Source organism: Rana temporaria, chromosome 9 (assembly GCF_905171775.1).
Source record: "Rana temporaria chromosome 9, aRanTem1.1, whole genome shotgun sequence".
In the NCBI taxonomy this organism is placed as follows: Eukaryota; Metazoa; Chordata; class Amphibia; order Anura; family Ranidae; genus Rana; species Rana temporaria.
This window is the reverse complement of record NC_053497.1, coordinates 136,041,258-136,056,065: the sequence shown is the minus strand read 5'-3', so window position 1 is coordinate 136,056,065 and position 14,808 is coordinate 136,041,258. Positions and strand designations below refer to the sequence as shown.

General features: G+C 44.4%; 1 protein-coding gene across 1 annotated transcript in view; it reads right to left on the bottom strand.

The window, feature by feature from the left end:
- ANAPC2 (anaphase promoting complex subunit 2) overlaps window positions 1-14,808 on the bottom strand; it is a 27,454-nt gene that overhangs the window by 5,734 nt on the left and 6,912 nt on the right. Inside the window, exons 4-12 of the mRNA XM_040324606.1 lie at window positions 12,548-12,722; window positions 12,042-12,161; window positions 10,558-10,675; window positions 9,973-10,148; window positions 5,886-6,027; window positions 4,863-4,938; window positions 1,797-2,000; window positions 1,584-1,713; window positions 903-1,138 (exon numbers count right to left, since the gene is read on the bottom strand). Of these exons, the coding sequence (XP_040180540.1) occupies window positions 903-1,138; window positions 1,584-1,713; window positions 1,797-2,000; window positions 4,863-4,938; window positions 5,886-6,027; window positions 9,973-10,148; window positions 10,558-10,675; window positions 12,042-12,161; window positions 12,548-12,722 (1,377 nt within the window). The remainder of the gene's footprint in view (window positions 1-902; window positions 1,139-1,583; window positions 1,714-1,796; window positions 2,001-4,862; window positions 4,939-5,885; window positions 6,028-9,972; window positions 10,149-10,557; window positions 10,676-12,041; window positions 12,162-12,547; window positions 12,723-14,808) is intronic.

Sequence of the window (14,808 nt, the reverse complement as noted above, 5' to 3'; positions counted from 1 at the left end):
CTCACGTCATTGGTAGCACTGGTAATGTGCATTCGATCGTATTTAGAGCCATGTAAAGTAGTGTTCAATAAGCTGACCGCATGGCTCTGCACACGACCATCTGTACACATCACTACTTGAATTCTATTTGAATATATACAGGTGTGTGATGGATTCTTTTAAAGAATACAAGTGTCTGATTGGCCGATTCTGAAGCCACCACCTTCCTTTGTTATTCACGTTTACAGTATAAATAAAAGTGCATTCTATGGCAGGATTTTGCCAAGCTCAACGTGATACCAGTGTCTGTCTGTGTTACTTGGAGATAAACAAGCGCGCTTTCCCAGCATTATACAAGAAATCTATGATTGTTTTTATTAGCGCATGAAATTTGCTTATAGGAGAAGCTTTACTATTTCCACTTCAGCAGAATCAAACTGTTTCGTGTGTGTCCTCTGTCGGCAGCAGCATCCCTGAAGTGACATCACACCAGAAGAGGCAGTCTTCGGATCAGTTCAGTTTTTGAACCGCCCCTTCCAGTGCGATATCACTTCCTGCTTGCGCTCCACGCTGGTTCTAGAAGTTGCCACATGGCCATCTTGCCAGCTCATGGATCCAAAGCTGCTGGTTAGCTATTAGGGTCGGTGACTCTGCTGCTGCTGCCACAGAAGGGCGACACACCAAGGGGCTCGATTCTGCCGAGAGGCTCCTTTTTAATCTTTTTTTTATTATAATAAAACTCTTGGCAGCTGCACTTAGAGGTGTTTCTTAATTATTTTTTCTTCAGATTTTACACCACACCTGATAAGCAGCCCGAGTGCCTTGCTGCCTTCTCACCTTTTTAGGCAACATATGCTCAAGACCACATGAGAGGCCTTCCCCTCCAGTACGCTTTCTAAACATAATTCCCAAACTTTTCGCACCTGCATCTCCTCCTCTTTCTGATCAGCCTGTGAAGCCATCGCTGAGTCCCCTTCTTCATCACTATCTAATAAGACCACTTTCTCCACCTGGTCTTTCTGCTCCTCCTCGATAACTATGAATGTCCCTTGAGGGTCTTCACGGAGAACACCTTGCTGGAGCCAGAAGGTCATTTTCCTCCGCAAGGAAGCAACAGGTACCTTCAACACCTCATTCAGCTCTTCTAAGGTCCAGGTACCTAGATAGAAAATCAAGTGGCAGTTAACTTGGTATAAGCATGTGTGCGCATAACAATTTATTTTCCTTCTATACCCATTTAAAAGCGGAAGGTTTGAATGTGGTTGCTCTTTCCCAATCATTGCTGTACACAATGAGCTGCAAGCAGATCAGCCCTGCTCTGCTTTCCTTAACTTACAAGATTCCCTGAGAGCTACAGGAACAATTAAACATTTTCTGCACCCTTCTATTCATATCAAATTGACAGCAGGCTCACAGAAGCAGACAGCCATGGGAGTCGGCTCTCCCAGCAAAAATTGTACAGAGCACACAGTGTCAGAAAATGAAGCAGCAGAGAAAGGGCTGTCCATTTTTCTTCAAATAGACTACAAGGTTTTGCGATCTACCAATTTAAATAGAACGACGGATTCCGATATGGAACGAGTCAGTGCTGAATACAGACTTACTTTTATTCTGAAAGTTTAGTATGATGGCAGCATGTACAGGGGACACGGAGTAAGATCGCGTGCGGTCAGCTAGCTCTAAATCCAGAGTCACCAACCCAAGGTGGTGCTTCCAGTTTAGGGTCCTCATCGCCTGAGAAAGGGGAACCAAACTTTGTTAAAAGTTATGACAAAGACCATCAAATCTGTACTGTGATTATTAGCTTTGGGGCTTACCTTGAGCTTCTCATATCTCCTAGTGAACATATCCATGGTTTCTTTAATCTGTTCTGGAAGTTCGAGCTTCTCCTCCTTTAGGGCTGGCCAAAACTCACTTGAAAGGATAACCGCCACCAGGTTAAATGGAAGCCGTTCTTCCTCTGGGAGCTTTTGTTCCTCATCACGTATATTTGCATTGATCCGGCGAGAATCTGCCATGTCCTGAAAACAAAAACATTTTCTACTGTAGAAGCTGTAAAGTTATCAGTGCAGCACACTGATAACTGAGGAACTATAAAGCAGCAGTATGGCCCAACTGTGACCATAAAGCTGCTTAAAATAAAACCCTGGTACATTTATAAAAGCACTGGTTTGTACTTTACAGGTTCTCTCTATCTTGCTTGGTTCAGGACTTAAAAGCAAGCATAAACCCATCCATTCTAGCTAATGGGGGGTGGAGACCCATCTTGACAGACCATGCTAAAGTGAGCCTGATAAATAGCACCGTTAATTGAACAAAAGGCAGATTTAGGGGAGCACAGACTTGCTTTCTAACCTTGCTCCCCATTTTAAGATTTATGGCCAAGCCATGAAAATGTTAACTTTTTGCTTCAGTCTAAAAAATAAATGTATATATATATATATATATATATATATATATATATATATATATATATATATATATATATATATATATATATATATATATATATATATATATATATATATATATACACACACACACACACACACACACATATATACTCACACACACAAATATTTAACCATGTATGCAACTCATCAGGCCAGACTATGAATCTGGGTCTTTTTGTGATAAAATTATATAGATCCATGTCCCTGGTTGAGAAAATTCCCACAGCCTTAAAATGAACCTCAGTCTGCAACAGCTAAGCCCTATATAGTAACCTCACATTTAGAATCACAAGGCCTATGAAAAAAAAATAAATAATCTTTAAGCCCCAACTGTTGGCCTATTCACCTGGGTGAGGCATTAGTCTAAGTTTTTGCAGTATCCTAAGAAAGCTAAAGATCTCCAATTCTGCAAAACGTGTAGGAGCAAGATTTGATGCTCTTCCATTTAGGATCACAGCTGCAATTTGCTATTTAGAACCCTTCCTTACAATCTGAAGCTAGATGTGGAGGAAAATACTCTACAGGGTTTAGTTGTTGCAGACTGCAAATACATTTTAAAGTGGATTTTCAGTGCATCTGAGCACCATAAACCAAAGATGCTATTTAATTCATTTTAAATGTTCAAAGTAAACTCCCCCAATCCATGTCTTCATGCTTTTTATTTTGTTGAGAAATCACTTTGAAAAACAGCTAGCATTTCTGGCCATGGCCACCTTGAGTAAGGGCAAACGATTCATATAGCATTTACTTCCTGGAATCTATCTGCCCTTTTCTGCATGCATGCTTTAGCCGAGTGTGCTTGGCTGAGAAAACCCCCTCCTCCTCTCCTGAAGACTCCTGAGATGTATTACCGTATTTATCGGCGTATATGCGCACTTTTTTGCCCTGATACCCGTGCTTTGTTCGAACCACTGCGCCGACATATACCGAGCGCAGTACACTCGGGTATAGTAGGGCAGGCTCGGCTCCTCTCGCGGTCACGTCGTGTGCGTCCTGTACGTCGTTTACGCGAGAGGAGCCGAGCCCCGCCCGACTATACCCGAGTGTACTCCGCTCGGTATATGTCGGCGCAGTGGTTCGCACACAGCGCAGGAAGCGGGGATGGCCGCAGAAGGACGCCGGACCGGACTAGGCCGCCGATGGACGCGCTGGACGACGGGCAAGACACCGACCAGGGGCATCCAAACTGTAAGGCCTCGTACACACCACCGGATCTATCCGCTGGGATTTATCCGCAGATCAGTTCCAGCGGATAGATCCGGTGGTGTGTACGGCCCAGCGGATATTTTTCCCCGGATATATTTCCGGCCGATGGATTTCCAGCGTATAAAAATATCTTAGCATGCTAAGAAATCTATTCGCTGGAATCCTGTCCAGCGGATTGATCCGGTGGTCTGTACAGACTCACCGGATCAATCCGTCCGCTCCTCTCCCTCGCATGCGTCGTAATGATTCGACGCATGCGTGGAAGTCTTTATCATCCTGCGTCGCGCACGTCGCCGCGTCATCATCGCGGCGACGGCACGACACGTCACCGCGGATGGATTCCGCGCGGATTTCGATCTGATGGTTAGTACAACCATCAGATCAAAATCCGCCAGAGGATTTATCCGCTGGAACGGTCCGGAGGACCGTTTCAAGCGGATAATCCTCTCGTGTGTACGGGGCCTAAGTATTTTTTTTTTGCAGGAATCTTCCTTCAAATTCGGGGGTGCGCGCTATACGCCAGGGCGCGTTATAGCACGATAAATACGCATTTAAATAGGCAAGAAATCAGAAAGTGAATATAAAGAAAAAAAAAAAGTAAATCTGATCTACAAATATGTAGTGTCTTGGCAGGTGGGCCTTCACACAGAGGCCGCATATTTGCGTACCAAAATGTAAATAAACGCCCTGGGCGCTCCCAGCACCAGTTACCAGCGGAATGCTCCCGATTGCTACTTGTGATTGAGAGCTTTCCAATCATGTGACTGCTGTGACAACCAATTACGGCAGTCACAAGACCATAAACCCCTCCCAGAGGAGTTAGACCCCTTTCACACTAGAGGCGTTTTTTCAGACGATTTTGCGCTAAAAACAGTACCTGTAAAACGCCTGAAAAAATACCTCACCTGCAATCCTATCCTGCGCTGGCAGGACCTCAAAGTCCTGCAAGCAGCTTCTTTGAGGTGCTTTAGGAGTGATTTATACACCGCTCCTAAAGCGCTCCTGCCCATTAAAATCAATGGGCAGCGCCTGCAAAGCGCCTTAGCAGCGGCGCTTTGTGGGCGCTTAACCCTTTTTCGGCCACTAACAAGGGTTAAAAGCGCCCCACTAGCGGCCGAAAAAGCACCGCTGAAACAAGCGACGCTTTACCACCGAGGCCACCCGCGCTGTCAGTGTGAAAGGGCTCTTAAGGGGTTAACATAAAACAGATATTGAATTCCTTACCTTTAGCATGACCTCGCAGTAATGCATCTGAGCCTCTCCAAAACGCAGCTTCAGCAATTCTACATTACGAATTTCTCTAAAACAAGAGATAGAAGCCATACATCTTTAATGGTTATTGAAATTTGTGTGCAGCTATTACACTTTTGTGGGATTAGTGTAGAGCAGGGGTCTCAAACTCAAATTACCTGAGGGCCACAAGACAAGTTTTCATATGCCATGGGGGGCCACATGCAAACTTTCAAACTTCAAAAACAACAGTACTCAGTGTCAGCGAACACATTATTAACCCCCAGCACTGGTGTCAGCGAGCGCATTATTACCACCAGCACTGGTGTAAGTGGACGCATTTTTACCCCCAGCACTGGTGTCAGTGGATGCATTAACCCTGACCACTACACTGCACACCGACCACTGCACTACACGATGACCACTACACTGCACACTGACCACTACAATCGGGGTACAATCAGGGTACATGGGGCACATTAAGGCACATGGGGAACATGAGGTCACAATCGGGGTACATGGGGGAACAAACAGAGCACATGGGGCACAATCAGTGTACATGTCAGCGTTTACTTGTTGTCTTTTTTCTTCACATGCAGAGTAGCGCAGGAAGTGTCTGTCATATGTTCGATTCTCTGTCTCGCGCTGCGGCTGCTCCCCGCCCCCCGGCGGCCCCCCCCCCTCTTCTTATCCATCCCAGGTGATATCACAAGCAAATAGGGATGGACGAGAAGAGAGGGGGGGGCGGGGAGCAGCTGCAGCGTGAGACAGAAGTGAACTTATGACAGAGACGCTTCCTGCGCTACTCTGCATGTGAAGGAAATCTACTCCCCCCACTTCCGCTCTGCCTGCGGGCCATTTATAACTGGTCCGCGGGCCGGTACTTTGAGACCACTGGTGTAGAGAGAGTGGTCAGGAACTAATGAATGGAAAAATGTAAAACCAATAAAATTATAAAACTTTGGTTACCAATGAACTTATCAGTGGCTTGTTCTTCCAACACCACAATTTATTTACCTCTCAGAACTGTAGGTGAACTGGTGGAGCAGTCTATCAGCAAGGAGGGTTCTGTATTCATTAATAAAAAGCTCTTTGCTGCCGTAAATACTGACCAGAAGGCTGATTATGTCGGAGGAACGGCGCTTGGAGCCACTTTTACCTAGAAGAAAAGAATATAGATAGTATTGCTACAAAACCCATCACTGCAGTTATACCAATTCTGCGGAGCAGGACAACAATCCAAAATAAGTAGTAATGCTCTGTTTATCATTTGTTGTGTGCACATATAGGACTATCACAGGAGATAGTAGACCAAGCAGGGAACATCAACACATTACAGTGACTTGAGAAGGAGGGCAGCAGCTGGGGCTATTAGACATATAAACCCCATCAAAGTTCTCTACAGACCCAATGCTTTCAAGAGTGTTGAATGCCAAAAAAAAAAATTAAAAAAAAAAAAACACCCCTCCCATACTGGGATCTCCTCAGTTTTTGTAGCAAAGCAATAAGTGTCCCAATATATGCAAACAAGAGGGGCGGGAGCTCTGTGTCCTGTGATGTACTCCAAGAAAAAGATTTTACAGGTAAGGGGCACAGAGTGTAGTAATTACTATGTGGGACGTCCCAAAGCAATGCCTACTAAGGGGAGGGAGACACAAATAACGCAGACCGCCAACAGACGTGAGGACCTATACTGCTGCCTGCAGCATACTGCGCCAAAATGCGGCATCCTCTTGCCGTCTTTCATTCACCTGACAGAAAACTAGTGAACGTATGCACCTGATGAATCCACATAGAAACAGTTGATTTATACGCTGCCTGCCCTTTCCCGGGCCTCCTGATAGCGCAACAACATCAGTTTTCCATATCTGAGCAGCCGCTTCAGATAGTGAGAACAGTCTAGCCCTAACGAGAGAGTGTAACCATTTTAATAGCGGATTTGAACACTGCCTGCCCATTTCTAGGGTCTTCTGGCAGCACAATAAAAATGTCAGATTTTTAACTGCTCTCATCTATATTGAGAGAAAAGTAATAACTTTTTTCTTCCACAGAACAAGGTTCTGGAAAAAAGGAAGGTACGAAATATCTTGCTTCAAATGAAAAAATAGATTCTTCTAGGAAATAAGGCTGGGTGAGGATTTAACATCACTCTGTCCTTAATGGCTCTATACAAAGAAAGCTGCCAACACTGAAACTCTTGCGGTAGCCAAGAACACCAATTCTCTTGTTAGAAGGATGAAGGGGAAATATGGTGCATCGGCCCAAGGTGCTGACCTTGTAAGCCAACAAAACTAGACTCAAACCCCCGAGCACAAGGGCGACCCAACTGGCGGACTTATACGCGTTACCCCTTGTATAAAGGCCCGGATCAAAGAGTGCAAAGCAATCGATTTTTGAAAATACTGACAAGGTCGAGATCAGATGCTTGATGGAACTTAAGGCTAGCTCCATCTCCTTTCCCAATGTAGGAAGGCAAGAATTTTACCTATGACATACTTCCAAGGATGCCACCCCTTGGTTTCACACCAGGAACATGGGGCTTCCAGATCCTGATACATGGTCCTGGAGGACAGCTCTCCTGTATGAATCAAGGTAATTTGCAGCTGATTCTGAAAGCCCCGATCCTCAAGAATGAGGGCTATAACAGCCAGACAATTCCCATGTTTGCAAGACCAAATGTCTAAACAGATGCAACGTTGGGGGAGGCTGCAATGCCGACAGGGCGGATGGCTCAACCTGTGGGCTGCCTCAAGTCTCTACAGGGGAGGATGGTATCATGCAGGCATGATAAGGGCCACCAGATTGAGGGGGCGATACCTTGGCGCCCTTTTATATTCCTGCCCCTGAACCTTTTCTACAGGGAGATAAAAGCAGAGGAACTTAACACAGGTGCATTAACAGCTGAACTTAGTCAAGCAAAAAAACAATGCCTGCTAATCTTCACAGCTTGATGCTGAGTAGGTGTCTTAGGTATGTCTGTATATAAACACACAGGAGGTGCTTACATGCCCCAAGCTGCTGTGTGCCTCTGGCTTTACAGAGCTCTGACGTCTGGGCTTTTATGAAGGGCCCGTCCTGCACGCCAGCGGCAACGAGAGAGAAAGAGAGAGATCCCCAAAAGGAGCGCCTCGGACTAAGAGAGACCCCCCCCCAGAACTGTGGCAGAGCTTGAAGCGGAGAAAGTGAGCCGCTCAACAGACCGGCTGACACTGAGCTTTCGTTCCTGGAGAGCATGGTAAGTGAAACACCAGGTATGTCTCTTTACTGCCTATTGGCGGAAAACAGATAAGACATGCAGCTACTCATGGAAGATATTCCTTAAGGTATTTACCTAGGATTGTCTTCACAGACAGACCCAAGTCAACAGACCTTCAGGGACCGGGCACCTCTCGGAAATCCACTCCCCTGGACCTGTAGCGCATCCTGTCAGTAACTTGTTTTTTGGTATAACCAAAGCACTGGCACCCAGGATCCAGCCTTCGGAGGAGAGGCATTACAGGTAAAAACCTTGTGCTTTGGATACAAGGCCCCAGGTACCATCCACTTTGGCCTCAATGGCACTTTGGATGGATCTGGTCTTTATGGAGGCTATTTAATCCCAGCATGGATCCCTCCAGTGGAGCTCCTCAGAGCACATCTTCACTCGTGACCAACACCTTAGACACTTGCAAAAAAAAAAAAAGAAGAAGCTCCCAGTATAGGAGGGGTTATATAGGGAGGAAACTTCCAGTCTAATTGATTACACCAGTGTCCAGCAACTGAAGGTGGAATATAACCCACCTAGTAATTACTAGAATCTGTGTCCCGTGATATACGATAAAGAATCGTTAATTGGTTATACCTCCTCAATTCCATAAAAAGTTGGGACGCTGTGTAAAAATCTACAGGATACAATGATTTACAAATCTCAAACCCATATTTTATTTATAATTGAAAATAAAAACACCAAAAAGGTTTTATATGAGAAAAAAAAAAAACAAACGCACACAATTTTTAAATTGATTCCAAAAAAAATAAAAATAAATAAAACTTGGGACATGGGCCATGTTTATTATGGTGTAGTAGGGAGCTGCGGTGGCTCAACGCGATTGGCACTGCGCTGACAAGCCATTCACCTCTGCAGCTAGGGGTTCGGATCCCGGTCTCGGCTACATGTGAATTGAGTTTGGTGGTCTCAGCCCGGCTCCCGGTGGGTGTGCTATGCGAGGTAAGCCTGCGCTTAGTACGCCCACCCCCCTCCCATAAAAACCACCACACCTACACACTCGAAATTGGGTTAACACACACGCACTTTGACCACGCGGTCTCTAAAAAAGAGAGGTGAAGGACTAACGGGGCTGGTTGAGCGGGCTAATCCTCTCACTCCCTTATGGGGAGTCCCTCTGCCCCGTTGGGCTTCAAAGTGGAGCAGGTAGGGCGGGCTGTGTGGGAGGACCCCCTCACACACCCGCCATTGCCACCCGGGGCATGGAGAAAGGTGGCAGATTGCCTCTGGGGGAGGCCTGCCTACTCCCAACTCCTGCAGTCCGGCTCCTCTCTCGAGTACACGCACAAAATACACTTTAAAAAAAAAAAAAAAAAAAAAAAAAAAATTATGGTGTAGCATCCCCTCTTAACACTATGTAAAGATCTGGAACTAAAGACTATTTGCTGGAGTTTTGGGAGAGGAATGTTGTCCCATTCTTGCCTGATATAGGATTCTAACTATGTAACAGTCCTGGGTCATCTGTCATATTTTTGTTCAAGATGTACCAAATATTTTTAAATTGACGAAAGGTCTGGCCTGCAGGCAGGCCAGTTAAGCACCCACACTCTTCTACTACAAAGCCATGTGATTTATATTGGTCCTGCTATAATATGAAAGGCCTTCGCTGAAAAAGACATTGCATTTTTATATCCCCCTTTATAGAACTCCATTTACTTTTTCAGCTCACAGCAAGTGAGGTGAAGTTACCTGAGTTGTAACAAATAAGTCTGAAAGAGGTTCTAATTTTTCCCTCTGCCTTCATCCAACCTTGGCATTTCCATGCCAGAGTAGATGTGAATATTTTTGCTTTGAGATTTTTGAGCCAGAAATAAGTTTCAGACATAGGATACTGCATACCAGGATCGGCATCAACAGGGTCTGGCACCCAATCCTCTGGGTCAGAAACATCATCATCGCTCTCTTGACCATTCTCTAGGACCACAGGATCAGCCTTAGACAGCTCATTGGCCAAATCCCCTTCGGCGTCTCCCGTTAAGCCAGCTACAATTCGTCGCACGGTATCCTCTCGTGTTCTGTTGGGACAGGGTTAAAAAAAAAAAAAAAAAGATTATAACATTTACCTGACACTCATTTTGACGCAAAAAATTGTTTTAATGGGAGTTTTGCTTTTTAAAGAGTTTAATGCATTTTTTTTAGATCCATCCGCCATTGTAGAAGGGATCTCTGCAGCATTACATAATATGCTACAATCTCTTGTATTTTAATATTCTGAGCAGGGATATGGATTCATTATTATTGAGAAGATAAATAAAAACACCATCATCTGCAGAAGTACACAGAAAGCAAAGCCTGCATAGGGAATGAGCAAATATTGTTGCCGCCATCTAGATGTGTATTTACAAACTAAACACAAAAGCAAGTCAACAGGTCTAAAAAGACACCTTCCATTTATAAACAGTGAATGTATGAATGAATTGTTACCTCAAGTACTTCCTGATTGGCTCACAGGCCACCTCCAGAATCACCATAGAAGGATCCAGCTCTCTCAGAGCTTTAATGGCAGAAATGTATAGGGTGATGATATCGGATGTATTCACACCTGCACAAGACACAAATACCAGTGACTCACATTAATTTGCATGTACCTAATACTCATTCAGGTTGTGTGGTCAGCTGTCTTGCAAGTCTTCCTTTAAATGCATTTTTAACCCTTATTTAGGGGGAACCGCACGTCATTTTTTTTTTAAATTGACAGCGGGGTTCCCCTTAATATCCATACCATATCAAATGGCACGGCACATCACCTCAAAAACACCCCAATACCAACAGTGAAATTTGGAGGTGGGAATATCATGGTATGGGGCTGTTTCAGCATACGGTACTGGCAAACTTCATGTCATTGAAGGATGAATGGAAAAATGTACCAAGACATTCTCGATAAAAAATCTGCTGCCATCTACCAGGATGATGAAAATAAAAAAGAGGGTGGACATTTCAGCAAAACAATTATCTCAAATACAAGGAAACTTTCAATTGGTTTCAAAGAAAAAAAAAAAGCTGCTAGAAAGGCCCAGCCAATCGCCTGACTTGAATCCAATTCAATAGAAAACCTATGGAAAGAACCAAAGATCAAGGTCCATAGAAGAGGCCCACAGAACCTACAAGATTTGAAGGACCAAAATTACACCTGGGCAATGCATGTGACTAGTTTCTCCATGCAGGCGGAGTCTTGAAGCTGGCGTCATTGCTAACAAAGGGATTTTGTAAGACGTATTAAATACATTTTAGTAAGAGAGTGTTCAATACTTTCCCTGTGTCAATCCATTTTATTACACATAACCTAATCTCTGAACTTATTTGTTTTTGATTTCTTTGTATGTATGGATTGCATGGGTTGTTACTGACATGTGGTGAAAATGTCATGTCAATAGCACCTTTAGAAATCTATCTAGAAAAATGGTGATGTGTTCAATACTTATTTTACCCGCGGTACCTACTCTAATGTTTTTGCACAGAGTAGCCCCAATTCCCCTCTTGAGTCCCTGCCAGTGCTCCTGGCTCCTCTCTCCTGCACAGTGTAACCACAGCAAGCCACTTGCTGTGCAGGCACTTGTGCGTGCTCGCTCAAGCCCTGCTCAGTCAGTCCATAAAAGACACACAGAGCATGGCTCAGCCCCAGCCCACTCCTCACTGACAGCAGTGGGAGCTAATGGCTCCTGCTGCTGTATCTGAGCCAATGAGGAGCGAGAGAGCCGACACAGCCTCCGCTCTCATGCACATTGCTGGATTGAGATCAGTCTCAGGTATGTATTTAGGAGGGGCTGCAGGGGAAGCTGCATGCAAAAGGTTTTTTACCTTAAATGAATGAATGAATGACTTGTATAGCGCTACTCATGCAAACTGAATCGCCTCTGGGCCTTACTGCATAGAATGCTTTAACATCAAGATAGAAATAGAATTCTCACCGGGATGCAGCAACCTGGTCTCTAGAGCAGATTTCAGGCTCGAAAGCAGTTCCTGCCTCTGATTGGTCCGCTCCAGACAGTACTTTAAATCCTTGATGGCTGGTTTAGAGTCAGGAAAATCTGCATAAAATAAAAAAGTTAAAAGATAACCTGTCACAGGAGACATATATAGGCCACCCCTGTTACCCTCTCCTACAAGGTTTCCTCACAGAGCTTGAAGTAAACTTATAAGCAGACTGTTGCATAAAACCTTGTCTTTGGCATACAACACTGACTTTATTAGAAATCTGCTGTCTTAGTCACTGGCTCAGAAAGAGAATGCAGCAAGGTGAAGTTATACAAGCAGCGAGGCCACTGGATCAGCATGCTAGCTAGGAAACCATTGTAGGAGGAAATTGCAACCTATGGCTCTTTATTGAAAACAGTTTTCTGCAGTACTTTAGCAATCTTTGTAATACCCACAGAAAGAGCAGCAATACTTCGAGTCAACCCAGTTCACTACTTACCTCGGATAATGCAGAAGAGTTCATCAATGCGCATGCTAGCATACAGGCGGTAGAAGAATCGCTGAACATGACAACGCCACCGTTTCAGGGTACTCATAGCTTTAAGTTTGGAGGCTTGAGATGTCTCATCCTGCAGGAAGACCTTACTGAGCCAGCCAATCACCTTTTCTATCCACTGCCAAAACAGGGGGTTATAGTTTACATCACCCTCCTAGGAGCTCATACAAACACCAAGTCAAACTTTGCTACATTCAGTGTCAGATAAATTCCAAATCAATTCAGTATTTTAAAGGGACTATGTATTCTAAAATAATTATAACATTAAATTTAAAATTGTTATGTTACGTTCATCAGGCAGATTAATAGGCCTGAGAATCAAGCAGCAAACGTGTGTCATTTACAGTTGTATGCCTATTGATAATTCACCACTGTATTTTTAATAACCTGCCACTTGGTAAGCAAGAAATTATATATATAGCCAAACTCTAAGAGCGTTTCATGTCACAGGTCATATACCATGGCAAGACTGAGCATAACAAGACACAAGGTAGTTATACCGCATCAGCAAAGTCTCTCCCAGACAGATTTCAATGCAGACTGGGGTTCCAAGAAGTACTGTGCAAGCTCTCTTAAAGAAACACAAAAGAGGAAAAAAAAAACACACAACATTGAGAACTAGGGTTGTCCTGATACCGATACTAGTATCGGTACCGATACCAAGCATTTGCCCGAGTACTTGTACTCGGGCAAATGCTCCCGATGCTTCACCCGATACTAGTACTGTCAGGGGTGATCAGTGCATGGGGAAGTTACAAGTTCTCCCCCCCTGCGCAGCTTTCAGCTGCTTTAAAATCAGCGGTGATCGGTGCTTGTAACTCCCCCACACACGATCACCGCTGACTGTCCCGTGTCCTCCTCCAGCCCCCCTCCGTTGTGCTGCAGTCTCCCTCCCTTTGTGTCCCCCGCCGTGTTTCTCTCTCCCTCCATGTATTCCGCCGTGTAATTCCTCCGTGTGTATCCCTCTCCTTCCGTGCTCCTCCTCCACCCCCTGGAACTGTCAGGATGGAGAGCGGGGTAGGAGCTGGTAAATCCGGCTCCTTACTGCTCCGAATGGACAGAGTCAGTCATCACTGACTCTGTCCATTCACATAACTGAAACATTGTAAACTGTGATTACGTTTCACTTTAAGAATGAAGAGAAGACGCTGTCTTCTCTGCATTCATTTTTAGCGCAGCTGATGCTGCTGAGAAAGGGACTGGGGAATCTGTGTCCCTAGTCCCTTTCTTTGTCTCAAAGGGGAGATGTCAGAGGTCTGTTAAGACCCCCAACAGGGTTGAAAAAAAAAAATATTGTAGAAAAAAAAAAAACACACTGAAACGGTTTTAAAAAAAGAATTAAAAAAAAAATTGTTAAAGATAAAAAAAAATACTGACATGTGCCGCTGTCACATGAGATTAAAAAAAAAAAAGTATCGGTATTCGGTATCTGCGAGGACTTGAAAAAAAAGTATCGTTATTCGGTATTTGCGAGTACTTGGAAAAAAAGTATCGGTACTTGTACTCGGTCTTAAAAAAGTGGTATCAGGACAACCCTATTGAGAACCATAGATGCAGTGGTCAGCCAGGATACCTAGGTACACCCATCTACTGTCTGGAGAAGTCTGGTCACATGTGGTCTTCATTGAAGTAGTGTGGCCAAAAAGTCATACTCAAGGCACTCAACTACACACAAAAAAATAGGAACTGTGGTGCAGAAAATGCTCCAGACTGATCTGAAATCTGAAAAATGTGGCTGTAGCAGGAGGCAGTTTGTTCACTGAAGGGCTGGAGAGCAGTGCAATAATGAGCATTTTGTTATTTGATAAAAATAAATTAACACTTCTATTTCGGAAAGCATTCTTAATTTACAGCATTTTTTCACACCTGCCCAAAACTTTTGCATAGTAATGTACAAAAATATTTCATATATTATTCCTTAACCTTTGTACAGCAGATAAGCCTACATTTTTGGGGTATGTGGTTACACAATTCCGCTGTTCTTCCACAGCGTGTTCAATTTTAATGTACACACACACACACACACATGAAAAAGGATCCAATGGAAACATTCCATTTCTAAGTACTGTTTACAAGCACGTGTATCTATCACAACCAAGGATGAGCTCCGGCGCGTTCGCAAAGAACACGTGCAGAGCCCGCCAGGAAGTCGGCACCCGCGCTGCGCTAATCACAGCCAGGGAGACATTCTCTGCAGCCGAGCA